Source organism: Sinocyclocheilus anshuiensis, unplaced genomic scaffold, assembly GCF_001515605.1.
Source record: "Sinocyclocheilus anshuiensis isolate Anshui unplaced genomic scaffold, SAMN03320099.WGS_v1.1 scaffold130, whole genome shotgun sequence".
In the NCBI taxonomy this organism is placed as follows: Eukaryota; Metazoa; Chordata; class Actinopteri; order Cypriniformes; family Cyprinidae; genus Sinocyclocheilus; species Sinocyclocheilus anshuiensis.
The window spans coordinates 1,470,674-1,483,388 of NW_015544207.1; the positions used below are offsets into that span (position 1 = coordinate 1,470,674).

General features: G+C 35.5%; 1 protein-coding gene across 1 annotated transcript in view; it reads right to left on the bottom strand.

Annotated features, from left to right (window-relative positions):
* The window catches only part of LOC107697007 (zinc finger protein 512B-like), a 60,641-nt gene that overhangs the window by 599 nt on the left and 47,327 nt on the right, over positions 1–12,715 (bottom strand). Inside the window, 8 exon segments of the mRNA XM_016497622.1 lie at positions 362–557; positions 1,868–1,966; positions 2,096–2,158; positions 2,371–2,472; positions 4,311–4,664; positions 4,799–4,987; positions 8,030–8,128; positions 11,569–11,658. Coding sequence (XP_016353108.1) covers positions 362–557; positions 1,868–1,966; positions 2,096–2,158; positions 2,371–2,472; positions 4,311–4,664; positions 4,799–4,987; positions 8,030–8,128; positions 11,569–11,658 — 1,192 coding nt within the window.

The window sequence follows — 12,715 nt, forward strand, 5'->3', positions numbered from 1 at the left end:
CCAAACACACCCGAGGAAAAGCAACTTAAACAATGACCAACTTTTTTGACGCACATTGTTTGAAACCGATGGACGAAAATGAATTGCTTTGAATATATTCATATATAGATATTATATATATACACAGCAGAGTACAACCGTGATAAAATGTTAGCAGTAAATTAGCTCATCATGCTACTTGAATGAGATCGATATTCTTAAAAAAAAACAAAAAAACGTTCAAACACATCATGAAACCACCGGACATGTTGACGTAACTACCCAAAAATTATGTAGAAATGTAACTTCTGCTTTAAAAAAAGTTTCCATAAAGGCCTATGTATATATATTTGGCTTTCTGGGGCTGGGCTTACGGTCTGGGGTAGAAGCGGAGCTGGAGCTGGGCTGTAGCTCTGAGTCTCTGCTGGAAAAGGGGCTGTCACCAGGTGGTGCTCTTTGGGCTTTCGTCCCCTCCTCTTCCCAGGCACTACGTTTTTCATGTCCTTCTGTAAGCCATTGCTCTCTGGCTCTTTTTTCTTGTTGTTGGTCACCTCGTTGGTAGACGCCCGAAACCAGTTCTGTGCACATAAGGCCACATCAAGTTCAAAAAGGAACTGATAATCAAGGACTATTAGTGAATTTGCATTAATTTTTAGAAGTATAACATTTTAGAAGGAAAATATTCATCCCTAGAGACCCCTTGATAAAAAATTCAAGTTAGCAACGTTTTTGTGTACTAAAAACTGAAACTAAGGTACGAAAAATATAAGAACAGGTAATATGAAACTATTTCTGTAATACTCGAACGATAAAGTGCTTCACACACAAATCAATCATAGATGTGTTATAAATATAATATAAAATATATAAATCCCACACATTACTCAAGTTCACATCATCACAAATATTTTAATGAACAACGTCTTGCTTGTAAGGGAAGGTCGATTAACTGAAACTTTGCTCATTAAAATATTTTTTTGTGATGATGCAAACTTGTGTAGTGTGCAGAATTTATATTTTTCAATATAGCTGTAATAAAATAATCTTCATATGACGGCAAAATGTTGTGACCTTTGTTAAAACATTAACTCCAACCTGCACATGCCTATATAGCGGATTTATTAGCGAGTTAACTTAAGGATTTAACCGATTTTCTGCAAAATCCAATCCTTCCGGTCAATTTTTACAATCTATTCAAAAATATAAAAGTCCATAAATGAAAAGTCAATTTAATTCAAATGTCTTGGTTATTTTAGATAATTCTGAAAACGTTCTGATAATCAGATTCCTCAATAACTGAACTTAAAACCAAAACTAAAATAAATCAAAATCAAAAGAATTAGGTCTATAAAATAAAAACTAAAATTAAAAGCTAAAAATAAAAGTTAAAATTTAATGTAAACTATAAACTTATAAAACTTAGGAACTAATGAAAATATTATTAAAATAAAACTATATTTCTCTGTTTCAATGGATTTTAAAGAAACTAAAATTTACTGTACATGACAGTGACCTTTTTTTTTTTGGCAAAGTCTTGTCTTGTTCATTCATATTGAACTTGGTGTGAACGGGCCTTAAAGGGATAGTTCACCCAAAATTAAAATTCTGTTATCAGCCATTGACTTCCATAGTGTTTTTTTCTGTACTATGGAAGTCAACAGCTACCGTCAATTGTTAGGTTACCAACATTCTTCAAAATATCTTCTTTTGTGTCAAACAGAAGAAGGAAACTCATACAGGTTTGAAACGAGTGGAGGGGGATTACTTAAATTTTTGGGTGAACTGTCCTTTTAGCAGTCAACATTTCTTAATACTAGAAGACTATGAAGGGCAAGTGCTCAGCTTCATTTGCTAAGCATACAGTACACGGGTTTAGTGTTTGCTTTACCTGAGAGTGTGTCTTGCTGATATGGTACTTCACGCCACTCTCAGAGTTAAACTCCTTCTGACAGAGCAAACAAGTGTACTTCCCTACGTCGCCCCCTCCCTGTGCGGAGAACAATAACAGCAGTGAAGCTGATACAGTATCAGCAATATCTGAGATCAAATATGTACAGCAGTTTAAATGATCTATAATTAATTAACTACAGCAAAGCATGCAGAGGTTTTTTTATACCTTGTTACAGCTTGCCAAGTGCGCTTTAAGTCCAGATACACTTGAGTAGATAGCCTCGCAGTTCTGTTATGAAATCAAGAGAGACTTGAGGAGAAGAACTGAGCAACAAAAATGTCAACATTTTTTAAACAACTTTCAAGAGCTCTTCAGGTTCTCCAACAAACCTACATCTACTGATATCATTCAGATGTTCATATTGAGGTTGGAATCTGTTACTGAAGCACTAGCAGCTGTGAAAGTCAATGTTTGGTCAGAAATACAAGACAGATACTTACACAATTGGGGCAGCAGATAAATCCTTTTTCCTTCACCTCGTTCTTCCAGCTGTTCACAGTTTCAGGGCTAAAGTTGGGGAGACCTGGTCGTGTATAGTTGAGCTATAACAGAAAGTGTGTACATAGAAATGAAAAAATAAGCAGTGTATATGAGTAACTACCAAAATTTAGAAACACTACTGACTTCATTTTTTAGTAGCAAGATACTGACTAAGGCAACTTGTTTGGCAATAAGTAGCGGAAAAGAGAGACAAAACATTTCAATTAAGTAGTACCTCTGCTTCAATGATAAAGTAAATTTAAAATAAATATTTAAAGTTTTATGCTATTTATATATGCTATGTAAAATTATATGTTATATGCTACTGTTTATCACTACACTTTTTCTAGGATTGTCAAACGATTCAAATGAACTGCACATCAACTTTCAAAGTCATAATTGTGTTAAATGAGAAGAGCAATTAATAGACATTACAAAAAGCTTTAAAAAGAAATATTTTGATTCAAAATTGCATGAATAATTTCAATAAATGGCTATTAATGAGTTTTTTTTTAATACTGAAACATGAAATTATTTTGTTTTAAATAATCGATTTTCTCAATGTGAAACAAAAACAATCAGTAGGTGGCGGAGAGTCTTAATGAGCGAGTCATTTATTCATTCATTTAACCAATTTGTTATTTTCCCCATAATTAATCACATCAAATTAACAAGTTAAATCAACAGCCCTAATATTTTCATAGTCTTTAAAGGGTTAGTTCACCCAAAAATGAAAATTCTGTCATTAATAACTCACCCTCATGTCGTTCTAAACCCAAAAGACGTTCATCTTCGGAACACAAATTAAGATATTTCTGATAAAATCTGAGAGCTCTCTGACACTCCATAGACAGCAAGGGTCCTAACACGATCAAGGTCCAGAAACATAGCAAGGACATCGGTAAAATAATCCATGTGACATCAGGGGTTCAACTGTAATTTTAGGAAGCTACGAGAATTCCTTTTGTGTGCAAAGAAAACAAAAATAACGACTTTATTCAACAATTCTTCTCCTCATGCCATCTCATCTAAATATAAACAACGCATGCGCATGCTGTCCTCGACGCGTAAACAAGGCACAAGCGCATTCAACGTAAGCAGCAGCATGTGCATACGTTGTTTACATTTAGAGGAGACGGGATGAGGAGAAGAACTGTTGAATAAAGTCGTTATTTTTGTTTTTTCTTTGCGAACAAAAAGTATTCTCGTATCTTCGTAAAATTATGATTGAACCGGTGATGTCACATGGACTATTTTACCGATGCTACGTTTCTGGACCTGGGAACATTTCAGTTGTGTTGCTGTTTATGGGAGGGCCAGAAAGCTCTCGGATTTCATCAAAAATATCTTAATTTGTGTTCTGAAGATGAACGAAGATCTTACGGGTTTGGAACGACATGAGGGTAAGTAATTAATGACAGAATTTTCATTTTTGATTGAACTATTCCTTTAAGGAAATATAAATTAAAATTGATGCTGTTAAACTTATTGATATCTGTTTTGTTTTGTATAAATACTGTTAATAAACAAATCTCAGATTTTTTAAAATAATTTGCTTAATTTGACAATTTACATTTGTAAATGTAAACGTATTGTAGCGGCAACACTTTAGTATAGGGACCAGTTCTCACTATTGACTACTGTAGTTGCTTATTAGCATGCCTATTAATACAATTTTGGTTGTTTATTAGTACTTATATAGCACATATTATGCATGACCATATTCTACATCCCTAATTCTACCCAATACCTAAACTTAACAACTACCTTACTAACTATTAATAAGCAACAAATTAGTAGGCAAAAGTCATAGTTAATGGTTTGTTAATAGCGAGAATTGGACCTTAAAATAAAGTGTGACCAGTGTAGCATTTTCAAAGTGACTTCAACACTGCCATACCCTCTTGATGTCTGGTACGAGGTCATCTTTGATGCGTCGTTTGGTGCCCCAGTCTTTGGCCAGCTCGTCCTCTGCGATCTCCTGCAGGTGGAACACCGCCACCTGAGCCGAGCGCCGGCGCACCCTGCCACTGGGTGTCCTCTCCAAATCCAGCAGCTCCTCCACCTCTGTTTTCTCCTCCTTCCTCTCCTCCATCTTCTCCACCGGCTCGTCTACTCTCTCCTTTGCCTTCTCTCTGCCCTTTATTTGCACAGGTTCTTCCTCTTCCTCTTCCTCCTCCTCCTCCTCTTCTTCGTCCTCCAGCACATCCTCCTCATCTTTACTGTCTTCCTGTTTCCAGTCCTCAGCTGTGAGCTAAATGTGGTGATATAACAAACATCTGGATTAATTACTCAGTAACATGATCAATAACATGACACTGGTCGTGACGTTTTTCCACACAATGTTAGATTAGCAGTATGACGTGTAGCGTGGCTGTGTATTCTCACCGAGTGTGTGGACAGGGCGGTGACGGGATGCTCGGTGCGCAGGTGGTAGTCACGGCCAGCTTTTGAGCGATAGGTCTTACCACAGTGCTGGCACAGGAAGACAGGCTTCTGTCCATCTGGCAGCTCTCTGCCACAGCGTTTCTGATGATACTGATAACCCATCAGACTGGAGAAATGAGCTGAACAGCCCTGTTTGACACAGAATCAAACATACTTCATTATTTCACTCATTGATCTGTGGGCTGACAGTCTGGGTTACACCGTTCCTTTGAAGGGGCCTGTTTGTTAACACAAACTACATTTACATACTTAGGGCCAGATTTACTATCAGCTTGTGCCAGTGCAAACCCTCGTTTGGCGTAAAAAAAAACCTACTGTCAGGATTTACTAAAGACACACAGTGGGAAATAGCGCTGAAAAGGCGTGGACATGGTTATTTTTGCTACTCACCTTATTGAATATGCATTTGTAGGAGTTTCCCTTTCGATCGGTAAATTTATGTGAGGAGAGTATTTAAATGAATCACGCAATGTGATTTAATAAGATTTGTGCTCGTCAATTCACTGGTACAGCAGGTAAAATAAGTATTGAACACGTCACCATTTTTCTTTAATTAATATATTTCTAAAGGTGCTGTTGACAACAGACGTCAATAACAACCCAAGTAATCCATACTTAAGCCCTATTTGCACGGGATTAGTATTATCTGGGGAACTTGTGTGATTTTGAAATTATTTCGAATTTCGTGTGGTGCATTCGCACGGGATAAGCGAAGCCTGTGATTTTAGTCGAATTTACTCTAACTTATCTCCCAGGTATGATGTCAAGGCTTGAGAGTCCTGTTCTATGGTCCGATTAGATGTATTAAAAAAAAAAAACTAATATAGTGTAGTACCCTGTGTCATTTACATTTCACCAGGTTAAAATAATATCTTTATATATAATAATATGTAACACATTAACCTCAAAACCTTTTCAGCTTTCTCTTTCTGCAAATTGTATGGTGTAGCGATATGACGTACAGCACCCACAATTACTATCAAACACTCCAACGTAGCTCCATTCTTCGCGAAAGATGGATAAAAAATGCGCACAGGAAACAAAAACCTCGAAAAATTATATACGACCCGCCAAATGCTGGCCAAATCACAGAGATGCCGATTTGCAAGGAACTAATATTATCACAGGACCTCGGTGTTCGGCGAAATATGGTAGGTCATTTGCGGGGGAATTTTTACTTTACAGACATGGCCTATTCGCACGGGATTAAGATCACAGACAATCTCCGCAATTATTACAAATGACTGAAGGTCAACAGGTAATACTAATCCCGTGCGAATAGGGCTTTAGAAAGAAAACAAAACAAATAAGTTCAGAAATTAAGTTCTGTGTAATAAAGTGGAATGACACAGGGAAAAGGTATTGAACACCTGTAGAAAGGGAGGTGCAAAAAGGCATGGAAAGCCAAGACACCAGCTGAAATCTATCAGTGATTAGAAAGCAATCCTGCCCCTAGTCAGTGGAAATTAATATTTGCTGTTTCAGTCCCAACACCTACAGTACCAGGATGATGAAGATGAAACAATGGTGGACATTTCAGTAAGACAATGATCCCAAACACAGCCAAGGAAACTCTCAATTGGTTTCAGAGAAAGAAAGTAAAGCTGCTAGAATGGCCAGCCAATCACCTGACTTGAATCCAATAGAAAATAAGAACTAAAGATCAGAATTCATAGAATTAGCATAATTCATAGAAGCCCACGGAACCTTCAAGATTTGAAGACTCTGTGGAAGAATGGGCCAAAATCACACCTGAGCAATGCATGCCACTAGTTTCTCCATACAGCAAGCGTCTTGAAGCTGTCATTACCAACAAAGGATTTGAACAAAGTATTAAATTTTAATTTCAGTGATACAATACTTTTTCCCTGTGTCATTCCATTTTGTTACACATAACTTAATTTCTGAACTTATTTGTTTTGTTTTATTTGTAAGTATGGATTACTTGGGTTGTTACCAACATCTGGTGAAAATTTCATGAAAACAGCACCTTTAGAAATATATTTACTGAGAAAAATGGTGACATGTTCAATACTTATTTTACCCGCTGTATTTGTGGCATTATTTAATGCCCCAAAAAAGCATGTCTTAAAGCAGGTGGTATTTTGCGCTGCTCTTGGTAGATTGCGCTGGCCATTTTGGAAAAGATCTGGCTGTGTCTGTGTTCTTTAATGTGCACCTTATCAATAAATCACACGCAGAATTTTTCCCTTCCCATCGGCATATTCACGTTCTGATTTTGCTGAGTTAGATGTGTTCTAGGTCAACATATTTTGTTGACCCTGGAACAACGTTTTAATCCAAAAATGTAGTCTTGACCATATCCCTACACCTAAACCTAACCTTAACCATGAGTAATCCTTAAAATCAGAGGAAATTATGAATGACACTGATGAATGATAGATGAATGATACAAACACCAAACACTGATTGTAAGCCTAAACTTCACAAAAACTATAAACTCATTCCTCAGATCTGATTGGTTAATCACAATGTTGTTCCAGGGTCAACAAAAATGTTGATCCAGGAACATGTCACACTTGGTAAAATCAGGTTCTGCATTGCGCTAATTTGCCCTGTTTAGTAAATCTGGCCCTTAGTGACAAATAAGCAATTTTTTTCAGGAATGTTCTCATCTTCTTCCCCCCACTTTCTATTTCTCTTCTCATCACTTTCTCCACACATACTCATACTGTAGTAATTGGAACCAGACTGCTCTGCTGAAAAGACCAACTTAAAAAGAATTTCCAAGCTGGTTAGTGCTGGTCTAGCTGGTGAACCAAATAAAAACATGCTTACAGACACACAGACAGAGACATAGATGGACAGACAGGTAGGCAGACAGATATGTAGATAGGTAGAAAGAGAGATAGATAGACAGACAGACAGACAGACAGACAGATAGACAGATAGATAGATAGATAGATAGATAGATAGATAGATAGGTCTATTAAAATATAAATAAAAAGCAGAAGACAGACAGACAGAGACAGACAGACAGACAGACAGACAGACAGAGACAGACAGACAGACAAACAGACAGCTGAAATGTGCACAAGAAGACAAAAGTCAAAACTGAGAAAGTGAGAGACATAAAGTAGACAGAAATGAGGACAGCCAGTGGCGTCTAGGGAGACAGACAGACGGCAGGCACCAGTGACAAATTCCTACCTCACTGGGACATTTGATTCGGCCCATCTGTTTGAGGACGCAGCGTAGCCTCTCTCTCTCCTCCTGCTCCTCCTCCGACACATTTTCACTCGCCGAGGGCTTACAAATGGGAAACAAATACAATGCAACACATCAGTGTCTTTCCAGAAACTCTTCCTCAAGTCTTTACAACAGTATGTTTCCAATCACTGCTTTCTGAAAGCCAGATGCCTTTATAGAGGGGCATTTACTCAAGGCGTGTTAACAGCAATGCTTTTCACAGCACTGTATTTGGTCTGTTAAAAACATCAGCAGGGGAAATGAGACATGAGCTATCTAAACAGGATGCCAGACACCTCAACACAGCACCTGAGGGTAAACACTAAGTTTGAGATACAACTTCAATTCTGTACTGAAAAAAATTAACTCGCAGACTGTTAAACCAAAATATGTCAGTGCTAACACCCATAGGCACTCAAAACACGGAGAGCTGATAATGGAGAGGGTTAAATGATGTGTGAGAGATACTGCATCACCTGGCTACAGTATATCACCCTGCAGCTCTCAATGTGAATCAAGTGAGCCAATGATTCAATGATTTATTCATGAAGACAGTCATTTGCTTTGTTTCTGAATGAATCAGCCATTTGAATAAATCAGTTATATGAATGACTGAATGACTCACGCGTTAACAGTGACTTGCCGTCACCTAATGGTGGTTTTACTTTCATATTTACAGTATCATTTCATTCATTTATTTTTTTGATATTTCAATAATCAGGTTTTCTAAAAAAAAAAAAAACATTAATGCCCATTTAAATCCCATTAATTTCATAGCATTATTTATGCAATAATAATTGCAGTGTAAATGCATTCATGCCACCTCTGTGTTAATATACCCAAATGCTACTTCACATGCAGCTTCTGAAAAAAAAAATTATGGCTACATTGTAGCCTTAAAAGTTTGTGTGTAATAAATCCTATGTTGAATGAAAATATTTATTTCTAAAGCTTTTTAATGCCTAAAAAACACAATAATGACTTTTGGGCGATAATTTTCAATTGATGTGTGAATAACTTGCAATTAATGTAATTATTAATTTGATAAATTAATTTTAATTGCTTGACAGCCCCAGTCAAGAATTTAAATAAAAATTATCTTAATATCTTAAAATAATAATTCTGATCTTACTTAAAATATATATTTAAAAAACACAGCAAATCAAGATGTAAACTGAAATAATACTAATTTTCCCCTCAATAACTAGTGTTTTTAAAGAAAAACAAACAGTTCTAGAAATTTCTGGAGGCAAATAATTGATCATGATTAATTAATTTAGTATATCAATACTCCCAGTTTCTGTTAATAAAAAGCAGCGTTGTCATAATTACAGCAGAAATATAGAATATTATGTTGTACATCGGGAGAACTTCTACAAAATCATTTTGATCCAAAAAAAGTATTCTATATCTTAAAAATTGTTGGGCAGATGTTACGGCAGTGATGCCACCTGAAGCAAGAACAAGTGTAGTCACAAGTATTATATTATTATTTATAATATAATGTGTAGTTAGTCTAGAGAAAGTCCAGTTTTAAAGAATAATTTTTTTGGCTTCCGTTTCCATTTTTTTTATTTTCAGGCCAAGTGTGTCCAGACGTTTCGCTTTCGGTCTATAATGTTAATTTTATTGAATCACAAATTCTTTTAAATATTTTGTTTTTAACTACCTACGATAACCAGCCCTGAAATCACTTTACACGTTTGTCGTTCTCTTCCTGTCAAAGTGGGCGGATCCTGGCTAGAATAAGCTGCAATGTGGCCCAGACCTTATGCTGATTCTCAAATGTTTGGCTCAGTGAGACTCAGCACCTGGCTCAAATAACAAATCACAGACCTAAATGCACATCCTCATTAATGTTTCATACTGTTTCTAAGACATTTGGTCATGCATAATTTAACACATTTCATTGGAAATATTGTTTGCAGCTAATGCTTGAGCTTGGCAGATGGCGCTTACATCCTCATGGCCCTCTTTAACCAGCGTTTCTCTCTCATGTTTTTACACTAAACCTCACAAGGGTCATCATTATGGGATGTGCCGTTCCTATTCAGATGTTGGCTGAATATGACTGGAAAAAAAACAGATCAACTTTACTCATAAGGCAGATTACCATGATTTGCCGTGGAGAGAGATTACTGTCAGGAAAGCTGATGATTGTTGAGGAAATTATTACTGTACAGAAATAAGGCTGGGGAACAGGAGACAATCATTACAGTTGAAATACTGCTTGAAGACTGTTTTAAAAGGCATTACTAGATGTGCGCTAGACCTTTTCCCATATGTACAGTTAATGGTTAGAGCCTAATGGATGCTTTAGGTCTTAAAGTGATGCTGGAGTATAGAGATGGTGTCAGATATAATAGAGATTAGCTGCTCTCTGTAGTGGTCACTGTATGTAATATTAAACACTGTTCTTCTGCACATACTGTACACAGCTCCACTAGTTTATTAAAGATATTAAAATGCTATCGTTTCAGATCTTCTCGAGTCCCTTGGGGAAAAGAATTGCGCTTAATTGTATTAAATGTACATTTACAGTATATTTTTAAACTTATACTTGCAGATAATATAATTTTAATGAAATAAAATGCCATTTAAGTGTACTTAGAGAGGGTTTACTTATATGTTTCATAACGCACTTAAATACACATTTAAAAAGTGCACTTTGTAATATGTCAAATTAAAAGTTTTAAAGTACAGTTCATTTTAAAACATTGCATCAAAACATATTTTGCCATCTTTTAAAGTACACTTATTTTGATGTGTTGACTACATAACGTTGACGAGTAACATGTAACATGTTAACGCACATGTAAAGTACTTGATATAAATTTAAATGTAGTGTTTTTTATATTACATTTAAAGTTAATATATTTTAAATGTGCTAAATTACAATTTCAATATTACAACTGTGTAATTACAAAAATATTTTAATGCGTGACATACAAATTTTAATGGAAATTACATTAAAGTATATTTTAGTTTACTATAAATGCCTGTCAGAACAGATATGGCAGTACACTTTAACCATATTTCAAAGACAACACAAGTAATTATGATATTTTGTTTAAAGATTTATTAAAAAACACTCTTAAGTTCATCTAATTGCATTTAATATAAATGTAAACTATAATACATTTTAATTTAATTGTGTCTGAAAACATTACATTTGGTTCACACTTTTTCCTTTAAATTATATTATTTCCATAATAGTACCCTTTTTAAAAGTATGCTGAAGTGTACTTTTTCATAAGGGAGTAAAAGGCTCAGCGTGAAGAGAAAGAACAACACATTTCATGAGAGTGAATGTTTCATTCATATACAGAAAAGCTGATGTTAAAAGTGATGCAATTTTAATTGTTTAAATGATTTATACATTGTATTTCAAATCATAGATTTTCATCTGTTTTGACATCTAGGAGATGAGCTCTGCTATGGATCTGCAGTCAATTCTTACAAAAAGCTAAAGTAAAATGTGTCCTGGCACCGCCGCTCACCTTAATGTGGTCAGCCATGCTGTGGTAATTGAGTCCAGCTTTTGATCGGAATTGTTTCTGACACTGCTGACATTTCAGAGCGTCCCGCAGCTACAAGAAAAAGACCACAGTTTAGGATGTCCACCTCAAATATCATGAAATCATGGGTTATAAATGTGACATTTTATATTTGATGTTCCAGTTACAATAATACAAACGGCAAACTATGTATTTTTACCCTTGAAGCAGTCAACTAATAAAGTAATGTACAAATAAAGCATTTGTAGGATTATTCTTCTGAAAAGCATTGAAATATTCCCTACCAGCCCCACATGACAACTGTGACTGTTGACAATGACGTGAATTCAGTTCAAAGGCATAATGGCCATTGATTTTTTTTATTTTTTTTTATTTTGTGTGCCGACAAAAATGTCACAAAAATTACACACTTGACCTTTAATACTAAAACTTTTACACACTTAAAAAAAACACGGTGATGAAAAGAACTATTCAAAATTAAGAACTATTTATTTTAAAAATGCAATGCAAAAAAATGTAAATTATTTGAACAAGTTCAAGGCTTATTTACACAAATTTATTTTTACCACAAGACAAACATCTTCATCCAGCAACAAAGAAACCTTTCTATTGTTTCTATTGTTCTTTTGAATTTTCAGCATCATTACTCCAGTCTTCAGTGTCACATGATCCTTCAGAAATCATTCTAATATGCCGATTTGCTGCTCAAGAAACATTTCCTATTATTATCTATGCTGAAAACCGTTGTGCTGCTTCATATTTTTGTGAAACTGTGATACCTTTTCTGAAGATTTGAAATAGAAATCTTTCACATTATTCAGTAAATGTCCTAACTGGCACTTCTGATCAATTGAATGCATCCTCGCTTAATAAAAGTATATTTCAATCATGACAACTCTCGGAAGATTTTAGCATGGTGATGGATATGACAATGTTAATGTATTTGGTCTTGGCGGAATAGATCTGCTGCTGCTGAATTGCTGCTACTGTTGGTTATTGCTGTATTTGTAGATTATTGCTGCTGCTGCAAGCAAGTACAGGAACTTGCTTCTGCCAATGCATATGGCGATACGGTACCGTGAGTATTTAAGACATACTGCTGCTGCACAAATAGCATATAAAATAACCC